Source organism: Salvelinus alpinus, chromosome 27 (assembly GCF_045679555.1).
Source record: "Salvelinus alpinus chromosome 27, SLU_Salpinus.1, whole genome shotgun sequence".
In the NCBI taxonomy this organism is placed as follows: domain Eukaryota; kingdom Metazoa; phylum Chordata; class Actinopteri; order Salmoniformes; family Salmonidae; genus Salvelinus; species Salvelinus alpinus.
The window spans coordinates 21,553,208-21,575,826 of NC_092112.1; the positions used below are offsets into that span (position 1 = coordinate 21,553,208).

Genomic DNA, 22,619 nt, shown 5'->3' on the forward strand with positions numbered 1-22,619 from the left:
CAATATTGTTTTTCACACATGACCAGGTGAAGGAAGATAACACAATGCTTTTGTTCATTCCTCCGTCCACACACTCGGGCCATGTGATACGAAAGTATTCATCATGTTGAAACTGATTCATCTGCTCGAGCCCTGTGTATGCAACGCTAAAGTGCCCAAGTGCCATTAATCAGAGAAGTCCACACTGACAAATGAGGCTTCACATTAAAGTGTTTGATTATATTCTGCAGATGTGAGAGGTATGTGCGCCAACTCAAATGTGAGCCCCAGTTGCAGACCCCACAGTCCACCAGACACTGGACTGCATCCCAAAAGGCACCATATTCCCTATATAGTGCACTACTTTCCACCAGAGCCATATGGGCCCTGTTTAAAAGTAATGCACCAGAAAGGAAATAGGGTGCCATTTGGGAAGCACACAGTGCACCAGGAACGGTTTGCAAATGTGCAAAAGGCTGCTCTTTCATCTGGCCTGGCGTCTGTGAGACAACGTGCTGCACTCAGCCAGAGCACCTGTGCCAATAGTATCGTCTCTGACCCCAAGAGGTGAGTCACCCCTGGCTTTGAGAGGTGGACTACTTTTTATAGGCAGTAATCTTATGCATCTATAACATAACATGCATCAAAAACACAACAATGATGACGCCTTCTTTTCCAATCATGTAGAACTTACAGTGTAATGACAGAACGACCATCATTCACAAGGATACTGATACTGTTTAAACAATTGGGATTTGACGTCCAGTCGTCCCTTTGATGAACTTTTTGTTGGGCGGGTTCAAGAAGAGGTCACATGATATTGGTTTTATACTCAGAGAAAATGGCGACTTGAGACTATTTCTGCTGGAAATCTGTTTTTAATTTTACCACCATCAAAGAGCAGCATCTTAATCTCCATGCCTCTCTAGGGAAAATCATGGATTCACTTCAAAGGCTCATTATTGATAAGAGTGGTACGCTGAGGAGCAAGGACATTCCTCCTCCCTCCCTGCTCATCCCTTTTCAATTAAATACTAGAACTGTGCTGATGAAAAACGCCAGAGCTGCATATAGACGTAGTGAACTTCCTTAAATCTTTTCATTGTACCCTTAGGAACGTGTTTTTGAGTTCAAAAAAATAAATGGCTCCATCTGTTTGAACTGAATCTAATTTAATGTAATTTATTTGGGTAAAAGACATACAACAAAATGTACAATGTGGATCCAGAGGATGGCGCTTAAAATAATTAATGAAAACACTTGGTCCTCAATGGGAAAAACAATAACACATAGGACTAATGGATTTGTACACCTCTGTGTATTCTCCAAAATCTCAACTCTTCATTGTCAGCTCTCATCCACGTCGTCTAACCATCAGATATACATTTGAAGTCGGAAGTTTACATACACCTTAGCCAAATACATTTAGGTCAGTTAGGATCACCACTTTTTTTAAGAATGTGAAATGTCAGAATAATAGTACAAAGAATTATTTATTTCAGCTTTTATTTCTTTCATCACATTCCAAGTGGGTCAGAAGTTTACATACACTCAATTAGTATTTGGTAGCATTGCCTTTAAATTGTTTAACTTGGGTCAAACGTTTCGGGTAGACTTCCACAAGATCCCATAATAAGTTGGGTGAATTTTGGCCCATTCCTCCTGACAGAGCTGGTGTAACTCAGTCAAGTGTGTAGGCCTCCTTGCTCCCAGCCGCTTTTTCAGTTCTGCCCACAAATTTTCTATAGGATTGAGGTCAGGGCTTTGTGACGGCCACTCAAATACCTTGACTTTGTTGTCCTTAAGCCATTTTGCCACAACTTTGGAAGTATGCTTGCGGTCATTGTCCATTTGGGAGACCCATTTGCAACCAAGCTTTAACTTCCTGACTGATGTCTTGAGATGTTGCTTCAATATATCAACATAATTTTCCTCCCTCATGATGCCATCTATTTTGTGAAGTGCACCAGTCCCTCCAGCAGCAAAGCACCACCACAACATGATGCTGCCACCCCCATGCTTCACTGTTGGGATGGTGTTCTCCGGCTTGCAAGCCTACCCCTTTTTCCTCCAAACATAACGATGGTCATTATGGCCAAACAGTTCTATTTTTGTTTCATCAGACCAGTGGATATTTCTCCAAAAAGTACGATCTTTGTCCCCAAGTGCAGTTTTGGAGCAGTGGCTTCTTTCTTGATTTGATTGTTGTGAATGTATTAAATCATACCCCTGAAAAACAATCAATTTCCAAATCCTATATTAAGCTGCAGTGAAATAATGATTGACACGAGAGCACATTTTCAGTAGTTTTATTGAAAAATGCCTCTTCTGTTTCAGAAATAAATAAGAAAATAAGGCTGTGGAATTCACAATTTGAAGTTAAAACATGAAGCAGCAATACCATATTCATAGTCTTGCACACAAATTCCAACTGCATTCGATATTGATAAAACAACAATGATAACAACTATATTCTGATTAAAAAACATACTAAATATACACCACAGACATGCAACCTTTGGTAAAATCAGCTGTGAGTTGATATAAGAAAAGTGATAAATATTTAGTCTAAAGATACAAAATGGAAGCCATGTTAAACTGCAGTACTGAAGATGAAAACTGTAGGTAGATGGTGAACAGATGACCATCTTTCAAGTGAAAAAGAGAGCAAAAGTATAAAATAGGAATAAAACATAATTTGATAATCAGACATTTGGAATGAACCGTGATTGAAAAGAGAAGTGTTTTTCATTGGATGCCCAACACTGTGTGAACAAACATTTGCATTGTCCAACACTGCAATTCGATAAACACTTAATGCAGATATGTTACAAGCAAAAGACACAATAGGAAAAAACAGCAAGCTCACAGATTGTCATGGAAAAATGTATAGGATTTTGTTTTTGTTTCCCCCTCCCCCCAACACAAGATGAATTCACATATGATTTAAGGTACTTCCAAATATAGATGAGGTATCAAACCTCTTTTTAGTGAAATGTGCATAGCACTTAATGACACCATATGTGAACAAAACAAAAACAAACACAAGAAGAACAAAAAATAACCTATTTTATGACGCTATCCTTTTGGATTCCTTTCTTGATAGTGACCTCTCTCAACGCTCGTTTTGTGAGTCATCTTCTTCTTCAGGTGTTGGGACTACGTAGGTTTCAGGCTCAGGTGAATATGGCTCTGGTTGGAAATAGTGTTGTATGCCGATTGAACATGAGTGTAATTTGCAGAATATGTCTCAACATGCACAAAATGAACTGTTGTGTTACAGTATGTTTTATTTTCAGGCTTGGACATGCAGTATACTGGTGAAATGACACAATTGAGTGGACGTGGACATATACAGATTGGTTGTGATTTTCAAGGGCACTGATAGAAAGGGTTTGTAAACAATTCAGGTCATTTTCTAAATCTGTGTGATGTTAGTCCAGTCTGAGTGGTGGTGGGTGGGTTCAATCATTTAACAGAATCATCATTGCCATTTTCTGCAGCTCATTCATTTACAAAATATCAACACAAAATATCAAAAAATCAAGTCATTCTAGTACCAGCCTATTCATACATTTTGTGATGTTATTCCTCATAACATAACAGAGGTAACCAGCTGGAAGTGGTAGAATATCCATTAATACTACAGCAAAATAAAGAAATGAGAACCAGAAAAATGTATGAATGACGATTCTTAGAATGCTCTTACTGTGTGTGTAGAGAGAAACACTACCTCCAGGGGAACATGGTACAATATGAGCCTGAGCAGTCGGTGTGTGTGTGTGTGTGTAGGCTACAGAAACATCACTTGTGGGGACGTGGTACAATATGAGCCTGAGCAGTCGGTGTGCGTGTGTGTAGGCTACAGAAACATCACTTGTGGGGACGTGGTACAATATGAGCCTGAGCAGTCGGTGTGCGTGTGTGTAGGCTACAGAAACATCACTTGTGGGGACGTGGTACAATATGAGCCTGAGCAGTCGGTGTGTGTGTGTGTGTGTGTGTGTGTGTGTGTGTGTGTGTGTGTGTGTGTGTGTGTGTGTGTGTGTGTGTGTGTGTGTGTGTGTGTGTGTGTGTGTGTGTGTGTGTGTGTGTGTGTGTGTGTGTGTGTGTGTGTGTGTGTGTGTGTGTAGGCTACAGAAACATCACCTGTGGGGACGTGGTAGAAAAAGAGGCATTCATGTTGGCATTCAGCAAGCAGCAGGTTACAAGGCAAAAGTGTAACTACAGGTGTTAAAACTACATTTTGTGGATGTGATTCAAACATCATTTACAAGACACCATTAGTTTATTTACAGATAACACCCCAAGAGTAACAATATTAATATTGTTGAAGATGTTGATTCTCTCTGCTACAAAATACAACCTGGTTAGTGTTTTTGTTTGTGTTTGTTTGTATATGGTCCTCCACCCGATAGGTTTCTCTGTTTGTTCTTTGGCTTCAAGATGCAAACAGACCACTACGTTGTTGCCATCACCGATGCTTGTTTGTTCTAGTTGCTCTACAATGTTGTTAGTACCAGTCCAGTTGTTGTTCTTGTCTTTCTCAACATAGTTTGTTAATGTTATCCGCTGGTGGTTATCCTCAAACAGCTCTAGAGCGCGTGAGCAAGTATCACAGTAAGAGGACTTTTTTCAGGAATTCAAAGTGAAAGCAGCACAGGCGATTTAGAAAGTTTACTATGGTGAACCTGAAATAAGGTCAAACAGGGTGTTAGTCTTCAGTTGGTATGGGAATATTTACTTTCTCTCCTAATGTTAACAAATCAATTATCACAATTTATATATAGTCGTTTCTGGAATATATCCATTTGTCATCAGTCTGTACTGTACTTATATTATGTAGCAACTATGAAGCAACTATGTAGTAACTATGAAGCAACTATGAAGCAACTATGAAGCAACTATGTAGTAACTATATAGTAACTACTCATGCTTGTAACTCATGTTTCATGCTGCGGCTTCATGCAGTCATTGAGGATGTCATGCCATCTACCTTTCCAGTTACATACCTTGGTATCCTTGTCCATTGTAAGGAATGCCGACACACTGGGAAGAGTCACAGTAGCCAGGAGTGCCAGGTTGGCCCCTAATACCTGCGAACCCTTGGCGCCCAGGAGGACCGCGGGGCCCGGTGGAGCCTGCGGGGCCTGGAGGGCCGGTCCGTGTCTCGCCTGCTGGGCCTGAGAGAAAAAAAATCACAACCAACCAATCAGAACCCATCTGAGTGTCGTCACCCTGTGACATCAGTGGGAACTATAAGAGTAGTAACTGTTTCTGCCACAACAGCTTGGAACATTCAATAAAAAAAAGGACAAACTGAAGCTGAAGGAAAAACCTGGATTTCTTCGTTGAACCTTTTTCCCTCCTCTGTTCCGTCTAGACGTTTATAAAAGCCTAAGCTTGGCATTTTCACCTTAACTCCTTCAGCCTTTCATTCATGCTCCTCCAAGTCCTTTAAACATGTGTTGTGAATGAGGCCACAAGAAGACCTCAGCATGTCCATCTGATTAGCCCATGAACAATCACTCACCATCAACTAGTTTCCCCAGTAATCTGGGAAATTCCTTTTCCCCGATTCAAGACCACTTTCCACAAGTCTTGACCTTGTAGACCTAAGTAAATTGCATGTTTTTTCTCCAAGCTCCCCTTGTTGAAGACCAGGCTTCTGGAAGCCCAGTGCTTTGTAGTTAAACGTGCTGTATGGAAGTGGAAGACTGGATGGCTGTATTAGCTACACCTGTATTGTTACTCTACAGCCCCTGGCAGGATGAGCTCATGTTATTGTTGGATGTCTTGGTAGGCAGTTTGTCTGGAATCTAATGATTCTGCATTACAGGGTTAAACCAAAGGGAATCCTTGGATTCAGTACACAAACTATGACCTCTGTCAGCACACTGGGCCTATCAGTAACAGCTTGTAATGACTGTGGTACTGCTCAAGCCATTAGAACGGATGGAGAGTGTCTATGCAGAGCTCATTCTGAAATCAACTCTGGTGACTATATCTAGACAGTTTGATATCACTTATCTGTTTGGTACAGATAAGTCACACACATAAACCTCTCTCACTCTTTTGGTTTTCACATTTGCAACTGTAACTGCTCCCCTTTGCTTTCACTCTGAACTGGCAGTTTTCGAACCATGAGGTGTCATAGAGTTCGGATGGGTCCTATCTTCAGGTGCGGTAATTAATGTTTACCCCAGTGTGAACAGAGCATTTATTTCAACATCTGTGCATACGAGCACCTCACACACAAAGGCAACATAAATCCCCTAGAATGCAGAGTGTTTAACTGGGAAAACACTGGACAGCAGCGTTGATAATTTATTAAGCACAGCTGGCCCAGCACAGCTTCAGGCAACACCTCTGAGCTGGTCTGTAGCCTGTAGTTACTGCAAGGCAGATTTTAACTGGGAGGAATGGTTCAATTCACAGTGACACACCCAGCTTACAATGAGAGATGTGGTGAGAAATGACTCCCATTACTGTAGCTAAAGTAAAGTAACGATTGATTTCCCCAGATTCAAACAAAATAATATGACGCCATGAGAATCACGTGGAGAGATTAAGTTTACTGAACGAGCACCCTCATGGAAGGAGATGGGTGTTGCTATTAAGACTCAGATATGATGCAACACAGGACAAAGGAGGAATGGATTGTTGTGCACCTGGAGCGGAAATGTTGTGTGAAACTAACCAGGTGGTCCTCTTTGTCCTCTCTGTCCGACTCCTGGTGTTCCTTGATCACCTTTCTCTCCTCCCGGGCCTGAGAAACAAACAACCAGAATCACTGACAGCAGACAAGGACAAGGACACACTCAAAGAGAAAAGCCTAATGAAACCATTATGAACGCACAGGAAGTTAAATATTAATAAAGCTTGCAGGGGGAAAAATAGATGGACATTTCCCAAGCCACTGAAAACAGTCTGAGACAGGCCTACGGAAAGACACAGAAATACAGACAGAACTACTGAGACGAATGGAATATGTTGTGAAGATGAGACTTTGGAAAAGTCCCTGAAGGCTTCATTCCATTGCTAAGACAGTAGTAAGACAAAATGGCTCGTCTATGGAAAAATGTCCAGTCTTTGTTCCAACCGTGATATGATTGATTATCTTCTGATTCCACACAGCAAGACACTCTAGTTATGCCTACTGATATTGAACAGATAGGTCAGCGGTGGAGGGCTGTGTGTCTGCTGGTTTTGTTATTTCCTTTGATATTTCCTTAGTTATTTTGTTTTAATGTGTGTCCACTTAAGACCCAGACAACCAGGTGAGGAGTTCCTACCTACAAGGGAGGAGCGAAAACCCGCAGACACACAGCCTTCCAGGAATTGAGTTTGACACTCCTGAGCTAGACCGATTGACAAACATCTTTCTTAGTCATCATATAGAACTATTGACAAACAGCTTTATTAGTCAACATATTGACCTATTGACAAACATCTTTCTTAGTCAACATATAGAACTATTGACAAACATCTTTATTAGTCAACATATTGACCTATTGACAAACATCTTTCTTAGTCAACATATAGAACTATTGACAAACATCTTTATTAGTCAACATATTGACCTATTGACAAACATCTTTCTTAGTCAGCATATTGACCTATTGACAAACATCTTTCTTAGTCATCATATTGACCTATTGACAAACATCTTTCTTAGTCAGCATATTGACCTATTGACAAACATCTTTCTTAGTCAGCATATTGACCTATTGACAAACATCTTTCTTAGTCAACATATAGAACTATTGACAAACATCTTTCTTAGTCAGCATATTGACCTATTGACAAACAGCTTTATTAGTCAACATAGGGTAATTCTTGGGAAACAGCAATGGCAGCAATGGATATGCGGGACAACGTACCTCTCTCTCCTTGCGGGCCAGGTTGTCCAGGACTTCCTGGGAATCCGTTCCTGCCTGTCTGTCCGGGCTCTCCACGGGGACCCTGGTTACCGCTGGGCCCTGGGGATCCGGGGGGACCTGGGTTGTTGCTGCTACGGTAACCGCTGGGAATCTGGTTCAGCATCGAATTGACTCGACTCATTTGTCCTAAAAGTCGACATTGAAAAGGTAACAGACATTTAATGAAATGCAGACTCTGTTAGGACTTTGATTTCAGACATTTAATGAAATGCAGACTCTGTTAGGGCTTTGATTTCACTGTAGTGGCAGAACTCCTTCTGAATGTAGTGCTAAAAAAAGTCCCACTCACCGTTAACTATCTGCTCGCACACTTGTCTGGCAATGGATCGCATCATGTTCTGAGGAGCAAAGTCACCCTAGAAGCAAACAAGGAGGAAGGCTTGGTGATGAATATACATGACTTACTGAGATTAACTGAGGTTAAAAACTTGAAGATAGACCCTTGGGGATGTTACTCACTCTCTCTCCTCTGTCCCCTTTCATACCATTGGCTCCCTGAATTAACAGAAAAATACAAGGCCCTTACATTTCACTGTATGATGCAACAACTTTGCCTTTCCGTGGTTTGCATAACATGGAGAACTGGATTATGAAATTTGGTGAGATATATGCTTACCGAAACACCTCTGTCACCAGACTTTCCTGGTTTTCCTGAAGCACCAGGCATTCCAGGAGATCCGGGAGGCCCCTGAACAGTGACAAGCACAAAATCACCAATCTGATACATGTATTACACCATGTTCTTTAAGGGAACACAATGGAAAGAGAAAAAATGTATGTACTGTGTGTATGTTTTTTAGTTTTTTTACTGGCAGATAAAATCAATCAATCAGTCAATACAGTAACAAACAAAGGAACCAATCAGATACGGTGACACAAACAAAGGAAACCAATCAGATACAGTGACACCAACAAAGGAACCAATCAGATACAGTGACACAAACAAAGAAACCAATCAGATAGAGTGACACAAACAAAACAACCAATCAGATTACATTCAAGAGACTTATGGTCTGTCTTTACTATAGTTTAGGAGAGTATGAGCTTGACGGTGACATGATATACAGTACATAGATTCCTTTCTCTCTCTGACTGCATTTTGTCTGAACATACCATTGGTCCTGTTGGGCCTCTGGATCCGGCCTGTCCCTCCTTTCCTTGGGGTCCCTGCATTTGCAACACACAGACAATAGAGTTAAACAAGTTATTGAGATGACAGGATCAAGTACATTAAACCCTAGGCCTAGACATTGTGTGATCATTAGACAATGGCCTATTGACTCACCCTAGGTCCAGCAGGTCCAATTGGGCCGATGGTCCCAGCTACCCCAGGTGGACCCTGGGGAAAAAGACAGAAACATAACCCACTTCAGAGCTGGATATGTTTTCCCCCTCACAGCCCACATTAACACAGGTCACGTTCCTTTGACCAACCAACTCAAACCAGTTTGTTTCACCACCAGTTTTCCGTGTGTCAGACAGTAAATCTCCCTTTTATTTCTCGTTTGCTCAAAAACCCTGCTCACTTTTTTATTGTCAATCCTCTCTCGCCTTTGATGCTTTGGCATAAGATTTACAGGGAACATAATATATTCCAGATCCATTTTATTGGCCATTATAAAACAGGGCTGCGTACTCTGCAAGTCATTAAATGCATGCTGCCACAGCATCTGTTCTAGCATGGTCACCTGCAAACACTACCCACAATCACTTTGGGGATGGGTTTACCAAGGCTTTTAACTTGGAATCAATAATTATCTTACACTGGGTAATTAATTCTCCAGTGTCTTGTGGCATAAACACAGCTGCATTAATTCCGAACAGAGGTTAATTTATTTTATTTTATACGGGGAGGGTGGGGGCTTGGTCCCTAAATCAGAATTAACTCAGCATAGAAATACTCTGAGTTTACTAGCAGACATCTTTCAGTCACAAAAGGGGCTTCTCTTTTCTTTTATTTAATCTATAAATAAAAAAAGTGGGCTATTTCTAGAAGTACAAAGATTCCATTTTATGTATGAGAACTGGAGCTTCTATTTGTTTGCGGTGCTGTCGGTCTAATGAAGACCATCTCAGAGGATCTCTAAAATGCAGACGTCTGAGGACACATGGAAGTGCATTGTTGTTGTGTAAAAAGTCACAAGCTAAGCCTGGAAATCATTGAATGTTGTCAATGTTGATTAAATAGAAGAGCCAGCTTCATTATGTAAGCAGAAGGTAATTTACCATGATGTTCTGTGTAGCTATGCCATCTATCATAGACGGTTGGTACGTTACAGAACATAGGCTCCAGGAAACCGGATTTTTCATTCTTACATTTTTTTATCACCTCATCAGCTTTCTATGCACCATAGTACAACAACTGACACAAGGAGGGAGGCACTGGAGTACAACAACTGACACAAGGAGGGAGGCACTGCAGTACAACAACTGACACAAGGAGGGAGGCACCGTAGTACAACAACTGACACAAGAAGGAATGCACCGTAGTACAACAACTGACACAAGGAGGGATGCACTGCAGTACAACAACTGACACAAGGAGGGAGGCACTGCAGTACAACAACTGACACAAGGAGGGAGGCACCGTAGTACAACAACTGACACAAGGAGAAAGGCACCGTAGTACAACAACTGACACAAGAAGGAAGGCACCATAGTACAACAACTGACACAAGGAAGAAGGCCTAATGTGGACGGCCTGACTAGAAGCCTTTGTTAAACAGAAATGGTTTATCAGGCTGAATGGTTTTCCACTCACTTAACAGAGAATAAATCCAAATTGAGGAATCTCAACCTGTTGTTAGTTACTGTCTCTTTGTGAGTCCTCTTCATAAGAAATATTGTCTGTGGCTTGCCACATGGAGAGAGGCCAGAGTAGTAGCATATCTGTGAATTATCCCTGGTTTCCTGTTCTAAAACACAGCCGGGGCCACGAGCCAAAGCAGCACTCACTTTCTGTCCAGGTAGCCCAGAATCACCAGCTTCTCCTTTTGGTCCTTGTCGGCCCTGAAACAGTGGAGGGAGAAACCCATTCACACTCAGTGGATCACATAATACATAACACAACACACACTAACCTGGGTGACAGTCCTAATACAAAAATCTGTCAATCTGTCTTTGTGTAACCCAAGATAAACACACTGTATGAGAGTTGTGTGCGAGATGTGTGGAAGTATATTGGTGATGTCCAAACAGGCCATGGGTTAATGAGACATTTCTCTTGAGTCTGGGTGTGTTTCAGAGAAGGAAATCCCAGTGGTGATTTATGCACAGGCTGGTTTAAAGGCCTCAGATATCACGTTTAGCCCCAGACATGGAGGAATGCAAGCTCTACAGGCCCTTGCCACAATTACTCCAGCTTGTAAATTCCTTACATAGTAAATGGCCAAAATTATCCCTATTTGGTGTGTGAAGTCATCATGGGATTTACGTTTAACCGTTGTAAACGAGCTGTGTGTGGCAGTGGCTGGGGAGAAGGGAGTGTGTGTAGGAGTGTGGAGTGTGTGAGTGTGGAGTGTTCAATGGGAGAGTGAGACTCACAGCTTCTCCTGGAATAGACAGCCCACTGCGTCCTTGAGGGCCGGGCAGACCCATAGGTCCTGGCAAGCCTGTATCTCCACGTGGTCCAATTGGACCCTATCAGAGAAACAAAGACAAGAGATAAGAATCAATTAGACCTGGAAAGAATGTTAATATTGAGATCTCCAGACTGAAAGTAGTAGTGCAGTCAAATGCTACTGTTGCAATATGTGGAAGAAGGCACCAGAAACCGTGGAATGCATGCCCTGTCAAACAGAGCCTCCCTCAGTTTTGAGAAGACAAACACATTGCCAATAAGTGAATTCAGATGTGTTTCTTCCACATCAAAGCCATGAAACTGCAAACAGTTCTCAGTTTAAAGGACACTCCAATATTCCACATTCTCCAAACTGTGTCAACGACCTTGACCACTTTATGACTGACGTCAGTTATGACTTTAAAATGTAACCCTGCAGTCCTAAAGAGGGACTCTGAGAGGTGAGGTTAGTGAGGTACTTACAGCCGGGCCAGTCTCCCCTCTTTCACCCCGGGGACCTTTGCTCCCAGGTGCGCCCTGGGGAAGGAAGAGCATTAGTCAAGTTAACACTGTGAGGGAGAGGAGTGTCTAGAAGCCCAGAGCGACATCTGTCAGGATGCTGTCAGGATGGATGCTCTCTCCCTGGGGGCTCCGTAGTCATAACATGCAGACTACTGTAGTTTCCTTCTGGTTTGCCCTTTTAAAAACAAATAAAGGCCAAATTGTACAGTCAGTCCTGCATAATGAATATGTTTCAGAGTGAAACTGTACAGTCATAACATTTATAAGAACGTGTCAAAAGAGAGAATTTTCCATCGTCAGATCAAGGAGTTCACTAGAACCCCCTGGCCTGCAGCAGAGAGAGGGAAGGAGTGTGAGTCCGAAAAAGCACCCTGTTGGCTACATAGTGCACCATTATTTTATCAGAGCCTAGGTAATAGGGTGCCGTTTGAGATGCAGCTGTAGAGGATGTCTTACCACTGCCCCCTGTGGTCCCTGGGGTCCTGTGCTCTCTGAGGTGCACGTGCAGGCTTTGGGGAGGGACGGGCACTTGGACTCCTCTCTCTGATAGGGAAAGGAAACAGACAGGCACAGGAGTTGGCCAAAAACACAGATCCAGTTCTCTGTGAGTCTGCAGAGATGCTGATTAAGATGCAGGTAATCCGCTCAGTCAGTCTCATGTACGCAGAATTACAGACTTCCTGACTAAGTTTCTCTGGGTAAGAGCGTCTGCTAAATGACTGAATGGTAATGTAAATGTAAACAAAGGCAGGGTCAGGAGGTTACAGGATAATATGGCTTATTTGGAATGATTAGATGGTATTAGTACCAGTAGTACTGTACATGTCAAGACTATACAACAGATGAAGTACATGCTCTCTAGTTGACAGCAATATTTCACTAGAACAGCTCAATCAGACAGCTGTGTTGCATGCAACGATCCTGTGGCAATGGACATCATGAGCTCCCAGCAAGCCAATTGTTGAAAAGCCCTACCCACAAGACATGAAATAAATAAAAAATGTAACATTCTGGGTGTCCAACCAACAGTGATCGTGGGGCTCTTGAAACAAAAGCTGCTTTTACTTGTTGAAACAGAGGCGGGTTTATGGATAACTCTGGTGGGACAAAAGTGAGAAAGTCGAGGTCGAACAGGGGCTTTGAGGCATAGGACCCAGGGTCAAAACACCAGAGCCTGCAGTACAGTACATTAAAAGGATCACGTGAAACGTGTAACAAGAGTTGTTGTTGACAATGTCTTCATAGCTCGGCACTGTTTGTTGAAGGCAGTTCATAGTTGTGATGCCTTTACAGTCGATAGCCGTTACTTCTCCACCTAATGGCGAGGCTCTGGGGAAACTGGGCAGGGTAACTGCAAATCAGTGACATACACTACTTGACAAAAGGCGTTTGAAGCTGCAGATGGGCTATTTAAACAATTATAGCACGGCCTAATTCATGTGCTTCACAAACATCCAATGGGAGCCTTCCAAGAGTTGTAATAATTTAAGAAGAAAAAACAGGTGGCTTAAAGTCTTCCTGTTCTATATAGACTGAATGACTTTCCTTTTCCGCTGTCAGAAATGTACTTTGTACTGAGGCACGTTTACATTCAACGATGTCTTTGACATATTAGATAGGACAACTGCATAGGGGTGGTAGAGTCAAGTTCTAATCATGCAATGCTTCGCTGCTATCACTTTTCCATAGGTTAAGTGAAATGTACTGAGCTCGCTATCTGCACACTAGTTGACCATTGGGGAAAATCAGATTTCTTCTTCATGTGTTCAGGATTATGTAAGTATGTCCTTAAGAGATGTGGGATGGGTATGCATTTGATTCCTGCAATGTTAAAAGATGAGACAAGCAATAAGCATTAGAAGCATGTGTCTAATACGCACGTGCACAAACACACACACGCATGCACACACACACACACAGATGCTCAACAGGAGAACTAAGGAGATGGGTCAGTGAAAATGTTAACAGACTGCTCAGAGCTTGCTTTGCGTCTGTTAAGTTGTACTGCCCGCCTCTCCCCTCCAGGGAGGTCCAGATGTAGGGTGAAGTTGTCCCTAGACACTGATCTGGGATTAATTTTGCATTTCCCCCACTAATGGGCTACGGTTAGGATAGGGGCAGAGGAAGCTGATCCTAGATCTGTACCTAGGGAAAACTTCAGCGGAGGTCCACTGAGGCTGCTCTTACTCACCATAGATGGAAGGTCACAGCATCTGTCTCTGCTCGTCCAGCCCAGGGTGCACACAATATCAAACATCTGGAGCTGGAACTGTGGAACAAGAAAAAAAGTTAAACAGTGTTAGTTACATGTGTCTTTGATACTTCCTTGTCATCCAAAAATACCAACTAAGAGCATGCAGACAGAGAGCCCACAGAGAATCCGATAAGGATAACTGAGGCACACTCCACTTGGGGTAAACTATGTTGGAGACAGTACGCTTCAAGGCTTCCTCCTGTCATAACAGCACTCAGATACACAGGGGTACTATAACTGACTTGCTTGTAGCCTGCTAGGGCAGTAGGTCCATACGCTTTGACGTTGTATGACAGTTCACTTACAGTTGCACTTTTCCCCTTGGAGCCAGTGGACTTGGACATTTTGCCTAGGACTTGATAGCCGTCCATGGACGTGTTTCCAGCTTCCTTAATCTCCTTGTCCGCCACCTCTTGGCAGTCGAGGTTCAGCTTGACTTTGGTGGGGGAAACAAGGATGTGGAGCTGTATAGAGAAAAGATTGAGAGTTGTTACATTCTTCGTCCAGGACAAAATTTCGTCTAGGACCATCTGCTTTCTATCTTGAAACTCTGCAAATCATTGGGTTATCTGGGGTTGACAACAGAGCGCAGAGAGACACAGGGTGTATGTGGATGTGTTATTTCCTCTCCTTGATGTGGTGTTCACTGATAGCCTCCAAAAGAGGTAGACCAGAGAAAAATAAAGCCACACGATTTCAACACATTCTGATAGCTAACACTAAATTATAAGGATGTACAGTGTCCTAAAAGTTTTCTCAGGATAAGATACATGGTTCTGGTTCAAAAAGTAATTTGTACTAATGTATTAACTGTTAATTACATATATTAGTCATATAGCATGTAATATCATCAGTAAAATGAATCTGGTGTGGTAAAACACAGTAGGAAATACCAGATCAGATGTTTTCAGCAAAAAATGCTTGCTCAATAATTTATAGAGCACCGTCATCCATTCATCTCTCTCATTTACTTGTGGTGATGGGGTTGAAGTGTATGTGGTGTACACCAAGGATGAGTCTTTCCACCGCTATGTTTCACAGAGTCAATGTATGCATTATGTTGCTATTCCTTACTCTGGTCAACCTCACATCTTCTGATGATGTAGTGTTGTGGTGTGCCATAAGAAGTGCTCCCTTTTATTCTCTCCCTCTATTGCCAAGAGGCTGCTGTTCTGTGGAGTTCACTCACATTCTTACTTAGCAGGCAACATGCTACCGTACCAAGCCATGGAGTCAGTCCCAGAGATTTGGCAACCACGTGCGGTTTCATTCATTGTGGTCAATATCGTTGGAAATGTATAGCTATGTTTTGCAAACCACTAGCGGAGGAAGCTTCTATCTCAGGATTCTTCTGGGAGAGCGAGCAGACAGACAGTGGAGCACGCTCAGCAATTTATGGAAACTGTGAGTCTGTTTTGGACAGAGAGAGGGTAAATAAGGTAAATATATACCCTAAGAAAGCAACTTGGAGAAATGATCAACTCCACTCGAGGAAATTACATCATCAGACGGCTATACAGTCTCAGACAGTCTCCAGTTCAGTTTAAGCCCAGTTAACACATAACGTTCTGAGAACCATATGTTTCTTAGCGCTTGGTGAGAGCGTGGTTATCCTATGGTTATTTTACATACAACCTTCCCACAACTTTCCGGGAATGGTGCAGGATAGTTGCTTGGCTTTGAAACATTCTCAGCACAGTTAAGGAACTTCACAAAAAAACTTTATTTAGTTAGTATTTCATTACTTTAACAGAGGGTTTCCTACATGTTCAAACATGGTTACATTTAATTTTAATGTTGGTAATGTTCTATGAACGTTCTCCAACTGGTTAGATATTGGGGATGTTCTCAAATAGTTTAAAGAATGTGTTATTCTGTGGCAATTTCTGTGGCAATTTCAGTATGTCATCATAGCGTTTCCTACAGGTTTACTCATGGTTCAATTTAAAGTCAGGTTCTCAAATTCTTCTGAGAACATTAAGAAAATGTTCCAATGTTGTAAGAATGTTATTTAAAAACAATTAAATCAAATCCACAAGAAAACTTTAGTAACGTTCAGAGAAAGTTGTAAGAATGTCTAGCTCTGAGTTAGACCCAGCTATTCAAACAGAGCAATAATACAAATCTCTTTGTGACCAATGAAAAATCTGACCGTTTAACCTGCAGAAAAGAGATGCCAAGAAGCTATAATGACCAAAAGGTAAACCCTTGGTCAAGGTTTCCCTGTCTTGGTAAAAACGTGGTGTGCAGCAAGCAGCATAGTTAAAGATGACATTCCCTCTAAGCTCACTGACGTGACGGTCACGTTACAGATGTTGGGGTTTCCCTTGTCCTCCGGTCAGTCACTGGGACAGATTACACAGCATCTCCCTATGCCAGACCTTCTACCGTTCAAGAATGATTATGTCCTCTCTCTCTCAGACCTCATGCTCACCATTGTCTAAAGCATATTAGCCTCTTCATACATACGTCTTGAGGGTTCTCTACCCATTTGGACTATATACTGTACAGATGTAAGAGCATAATTTGAGCCAATTTACTAGGGCATGAAAATAATTAATTGACATTTTTGTAGGGATGATACAGGGAAAATCAAGTCTGAAATTTCTAAGTGGAAATTTCAAACTTCAGAAGCCTTTTTAAACCTAAAATACACTACATGTTTTAAATGTTCTGCATTGCAGGAAAGTTCTCCTGCAACAGGGTGATCAAATTAAGATCCTACATCTGTATGGTCTTCCTTTTGTTCATTGACTCAAGCTTCCATGACATCCACATGCCTTTGTTTGAGTATTGTTTGGTATGATAGGCATAAGACTGTTATTGTATTTTCCAAACACAAGACAATGGTTTTCGATAATTAATTAAACTTTTGATACGTTCATGTTGAATGATGAAAAGCAGAGTCGAGCTGTCAGGGTATGTCAACACTAATTTATCATCTTTATGGACATGAATATTTGCATGATTCCTAACAACTATCGATCATGGTCTAAGTAACTGCTTTAGAGTTTGAATCCTGTGGATCTGCTAAACCTACTGTAAACTTACCTAATCTCGGTTGAAAGAGAGGGTTACTGGTGAGAGAACCAAGCCCTCAAACTGTCATCCGAGAAGGGCATCTAGAGAAGGTTTATACAGTAGTAGCAGTGAGTTATTTTTTTTTACTGGTTGATAGAATGGAATTGTATTTCAACCAAATATACCCACAGGAGGCTCTGAATTCCTTTTGAATCCTCATAGGATTTGTCCTGTTGAGTAGAGCACATCTGAGTTTTGGATCGTCGCCGGTAACTCTTACCTGACTGATTAGATCGAGGTAAATCAGCCTTGCGGTGAAGCAGTGCAACCCGGCTGTTTAAAAGCCCATAGCCTTCCTCAGCATACAACACCTTCATAATCCTGCCAGAGATGGCTAAAAAAACAAATCAGGACATCAATCAAATAAGGGAGTGAGAGTCTGGGTTCAAGCTAGCCTGTATAAATCATGTTTGTTTATGCTGCATATGCTGGCAGCAGGGATGGAGAAGTGTATTCTACAAGTCAACAGCTCTGTAACTATTGGTCATCTGCCTCTTAAAAAGATGTGCATTTTGCCACTCTGCAAAAGAAAGTCTCAACCTCTCCACTGACAGAGGGAAAATTACAAGTGAAAAGCGCTTACACTAATCAATCCCAGCTCATTACGGTCTGTCTGTATGTCTGTCTGTCTGTCTGACTGTCTGTATGACTGGGAGAGTCACTGTGAGAAGTGTGGTTGAGGTCCTGTCCCAAGTGAGAGCAGTAAACCGCCTAGTCTCCTGTCATGTGCCATCTATTAAAGGAGACATGACAGGCTTTGCCATTGGTTAAACTTATCAGCAGAGCTAACTCTAGGTCTTCCTTTCCTGTGGCGGTTCTCATGAGAACCAGTTTCATCATATCGCTTGATGGTTTTTGCGACTGCACAAAGTTCTTGAAATTTTCCGGACTGACTGACCTTCATGTTAAAGTAATGATGGACTGTCGTTTCTCTTTGCTTATTTGAGCTGTTCTTGCCATAATATGGACTTGGTCTTTTACCAAATAGGGCTATCTTCTGTATACCAACCCTACCTTAAGAAGGAAAGAAATTCCACAAATGTACTTTTAACAAGGCAATTGAGATGCATTCCAACCTCATGAGGCTGGTTGGGAGAGTGCCAAGAGTGTGCAGGGCTGTCATCAGGGCAGGCGGTGACTACTTTGAGGAATCTCGGATTTTGATTATATTTTGATTTGTTTAGCACTCTTTTGGTTACTGCAAGGTTCCATATGTGTTGTTTCGTGGTTTTGATGTCTTCCCTATTATTCTACAATGTAGAGGGTGGTAGAAGTGGTGAGGGACCCTGGAATGAGTGTTGTGTGTCCAAAGTAGGTGTGTCCAAACTTTTGACTGGTACTGTATTTCTTAATTCCATTCTTTCACTTTTAGATTTGTGTCTATTGTTGTGAATTGTTAGATATTACTGAACTGTTGGATCCAGGCACGCAAGCATTTCACTACACCCGCAATAACATCTGCTAAATATGTGTGTGACCAATAAAATACAGCATGTACACAACCAGATACAGCATGTACACAACCGTGCTGGAACACTGGGACAGATACAGCATATAGGCCTACACAACCCTGCTGGAACACTGGGTAAACCCCAGAACAGAGTCACCCCCCCAACAGCAGTAGCAGCAAGAATTCCCCTGTGTTTAGCTACCAGAGGCAACAGAGGCAATACTAGGCCTGCCTCCAACATCCAGGCAGAGAACATGCAGCATTGCCAAAAAGGAAAGAGAAAGAGAGAGAGAAAGAGTGAGTGTGAGAAAGAGAAAGAGGCAGACAGAGAAAACCTCCCGCTAGCCTCGCATTCCACTGCCTCTCTGATGTAATTGTTTAATAGCAATAGCAGTGACCCAATATTTTCCAGACTCGCGCGCCAGCAGTGACTAGCAGTGCCTTTTAATGGTCTCCCCAAAAAGACTTATAGATTCTAGTGAAAATGTGCAATAGGGTTGTCCACACCACCATCCCCATGAGTACGTCATTTCCACAGCCCCCATGAGTACCCTGCTCTGACCTTATGGTGAAGGACGCATTCCCACTGTTAGAAACATTCCAGTAAGTAACAGAGGGGAGTGCTTCCCTATAGCTCTTAATACACAGACAGTCTACTACTCTATGCCTATAGTCTTTAGTGGTCTCTCTTCCTTTAGGCTACAACTCAGTGACTGAACTTAATGCTAATCCAAGTGATCAAATATGGCAACACCACAGATTTCTCTGCCCCACTAGTTCCTCTTGGAAACCAACCACCCAGGAAGTAGAATTTCTTACAGCTCCAACGTATGTGGAGTTGGACCTGGACCAAACATGACCACTTCAGCTTAGCATGAACCAGCCATGTGATTAGCTTTAATGTCCAAAGAAACTGCTACAAGATCAATTGCCACTTTTATCTCTTGATTACTTTGAGAGGTATTGATTACCATCAATAACAACAATCCATGCATCATGTGACATTGTTTTTTTTTTACAATTTACAGTAAAAGACCATCTGTTTGATTAAGCAGACATTGTTTTGCAGCACACATGTCTGTAGCTGTGTCGGAGGTACACCTCCTGTAACATATAACATATTTGGAATGCCAGGTATCCCTTCTCAGTGTCTGTATATCCTCGGGACATGCCAAGCTTACCGCAAGAACAAAGGTGCCAGCTGTGATTGATGTACCACACCTCCAGTCTTAGTTGCCAGGCCCAGAATGTTATATAATCCAGCCATTTACTTCACTACACCCAGTATATTCCTCCAATCCCAACAGTCACGCAGACAAGCAGTCAGTGTTTACCTTGTGGAAGCTTCCATGGAAGATTCTCTTCACTTGATCATTGTCGAAAGTGACCCTCTGGATCTCCCCCCTCGTATCCTTGTTATAATACGATATAGTTTGGCTAGAAGCTGAAAAGAGAAAAACACAATTAGAGAGAGAAAGAAAGAGGTTAAAGATAGGTCTCCAACGTCACATTAGGACTTGGTGTCATGCAAAGCTCCTAAACTAGAAACAGGACTCCCCCATCATCAATGGATAGTTTATCAGAAAGCACAAACAGATATGCTTTGTGATAGCTACAACATAAAACAGCATGGTTGGGGCTTTATAAAGGCCAGCTGAAGCTAGCTAGTACAGGATGTTGGATGAGGCTGCGTGTGGTTACTGAGGGAGACCAATGCAGCCCTGGGCTCTGGAGCCCATTACAATCCATTCACTGATCCCATGAGAGGATATCAGACAGGACCACAGAAAGATATCTACAGCTGCTGGATATCTTCTCCTCACAGAACACTACTTCATCCTTCCTCTATGCAGCATCCCAAATGGCACCCTATTCCCTATGTAGTGCACTTCTTCAACCAGGGCCCACTATGTAGGGAATACGGTGCCATTTGGGATGCAGCCCCAGGAACCTCTTGTAACCTATTACTGTAACCCTGCACCCTCAACCCCTTCAAATCCACAACCGCAACCATTCAGCACAAGTCAGAGGCTAGAATGCCTTACGATCGATGGTGACCCCGACTTCAGGCTTGTCGTCCTTGGTGGACACCTGCCAGATGTCGAAGGCCTCAGTGGGTGTGTCCGGGAGAAGACGGAACATCATGATGATGGTATAGGAGTGAGGTAGTCCGTCAGGGTGGATCTCTCTGTTCAAACCCCCACGCAACACCAACAATTAGACTGACCATTCAAAAACTACAAAATCAACTCACCATCAATATTCAGTATATATGTGATGGGATGTATAGACATTATGGACAGTATATGGATATCTGAAGAATACGTGGATAGAATAGCATATGTACAGAAATAGTTCAATAGGATTTCACTAGAATACAGTACAGTATATACATATGAAATGGGTAAAACAGTATTACCATATGTTTATGTAGCACTGTGATGGATGAATTTGTTCCTTTGAGTAAAAAACAGAGGTAAAACTATGTGGAATGTTAAGCTGACCGGGGATATTTGATAGGCCTACTGTGCAGCTGATAAAGCGTTTAGAGATGTATGATGTAGGAGATAGACAGTGGAGTTGGATGTCTCTGAGCTACGTGGGCTGAGTGAAATCAACAGTATGCCAGAACTTCAGATTGAACAATATGCCAGAACTTCAGATCACTGCTTAACACTTAACAGGATGTCGTAAATCTATTGACCTAGTTTAGAGGGGAATGGGGTCTAACAGTCTGTCTGAACATAGTTGGGCAAGACGTGTCATGTTAGCGGCCTGGGCTATATCCAAGTGCCAAACCCACGTTTATACAGTTTTTACATGATGGAAAGGACCCACAAAAAAGTAACGTTCGAAAACATATAATTTCTTAATGGTTGCCTCCCTGCATTGACCTCCATCTCCTCAGTCTTCCTCCACTTGAGCGTAGACAAGCTTTCAGTCTGAGAATATCATTAGAATCTGAACAAACAGTTATAGGGTTGCGAAATTACAGCAACTTTCCCCAAATTCCTTGGTTTTACAGTTTTTACAGTGGAGTTGGAAAAAAAGTATTGATGTTTTTATTCTGCAGATCAAATGCTTCTCTAGGTGCTGCTTTCCTTCAAAGGTCAATCAAGCCATGACAAGGTCAGCCACAGCATATGGAATGATTAGGGAACATATTAACAAATCGTGCTCAGCTAAGTATGGTTTTGAGCTAATGTTTTCCAGCATGTTTCCCTGGGGGCATTTTAATGACATGTAATTCACTAGTGATCCACAGCAAGTGCTGGCAGGTTTTGTGCTGCAACTCAATTATCCCTTAAATCCATTAGCTCAGAAAAGCAGCCAGACATACAACCACAAGATGTAGAATTGACCAATCCAAGCCAGAGACGATGGTAGAGTTGCAAAGTTTGGTCAACTTTCACAAAATGCCTAGGTTATCCAGAAATTCTGGTTGGATTATTATTCCCTGCTGATTCCGGGAATTCTCAAACCTTGAATAACTGGGAATTTTGGGGGGAAATACCAGAATTTTCTAATCCAAGACAATGGTATCTCAGACTCACGTGGTGGGCTGGGTCAGGAAGGAGTTCTTATGGAGTCTATAGGCTGTGTGGCTGTTGAAGGAACCAGGTTCCATAGACACTCCCTTGATATAGCCATAGGTCTTCTCTGTCAGGTTGAATGCCTCCAGCATCCTGAAGCCTAGAACACAAGGTAAATAAGTCTTATTAAGATCTTGGAGGTTCTAGGAAGTTCTAGGACGTTCTAAGAAATTCTAAGAAGTTCTAGAAATTCCTCATATACAATAATGAGGAAATAATGCATGCTGTTTCTGCAGTT

General features: G+C 42.2%; 1 protein-coding gene across 4 annotated transcripts in view; it reads right to left on the reverse strand.

Moving 5' to 3' along the window:
- Nucleotides 1-2,272: 2,272 nt before the first annotated feature.
- Nucleotides 2,273-22,619, reverse strand: part of LOC139556155 (collagen alpha-1(XII) chain-like) — a 99,002-nt gene continuing 78,655 nt past the window's right edge. For all 4 annotated transcript variants that reach the window (XM_071369731.1, XM_071369729.1, XM_071369730.1 and 1 more), the window contains 18 exons: nt 22,343-22,481; nt 20,834-20,976; nt 20,123-20,232; nt 14,563-14,721; nt 14,195-14,272; nt 12,460-12,546; nt 11,965-12,018; nt 11,466-11,561; nt 10,878-10,931; nt 9,208-9,261; nt 9,036-9,089; nt 8,539-8,610; nt 8,382-8,417; nt 8,212-8,278; nt 7,863-8,048; nt 6,680-6,748; nt 4,992-5,162; nt 2,273-4,670 (listed from right to left, as the gene is read on the reverse strand). In XM_071369731.1, coding sequence (XP_071225832.1) covers nt 4,660-4,670; nt 4,992-5,162; nt 6,680-6,748; nt 7,863-8,048; nt 8,212-8,278; nt 8,382-8,417; nt 8,539-8,610; nt 9,036-9,089; nt 9,208-9,261; nt 10,878-10,931; nt 11,466-11,561; nt 11,965-12,018; nt 12,460-12,546; nt 14,195-14,272; nt 14,563-14,721; nt 20,123-20,232; nt 20,834-20,976; nt 22,343-22,481 — 1,640 coding nt within the window. In that variant the 3' untranslated portion in view covers nt 2,273-4,659. The remainder of the gene's footprint in view (nt 4,671-4,991; nt 5,163-6,679; nt 6,749-7,862; nt 8,049-8,211; nt 8,279-8,381; nt 8,418-8,538; nt 8,611-9,035; nt 9,090-9,207; nt 9,262-10,877; nt 10,932-11,465; nt 11,562-11,964; nt 12,019-12,459; nt 12,547-14,194; nt 14,273-14,562; nt 14,722-20,122; nt 20,233-20,833; nt 20,977-22,342; nt 22,482-22,619) is intronic.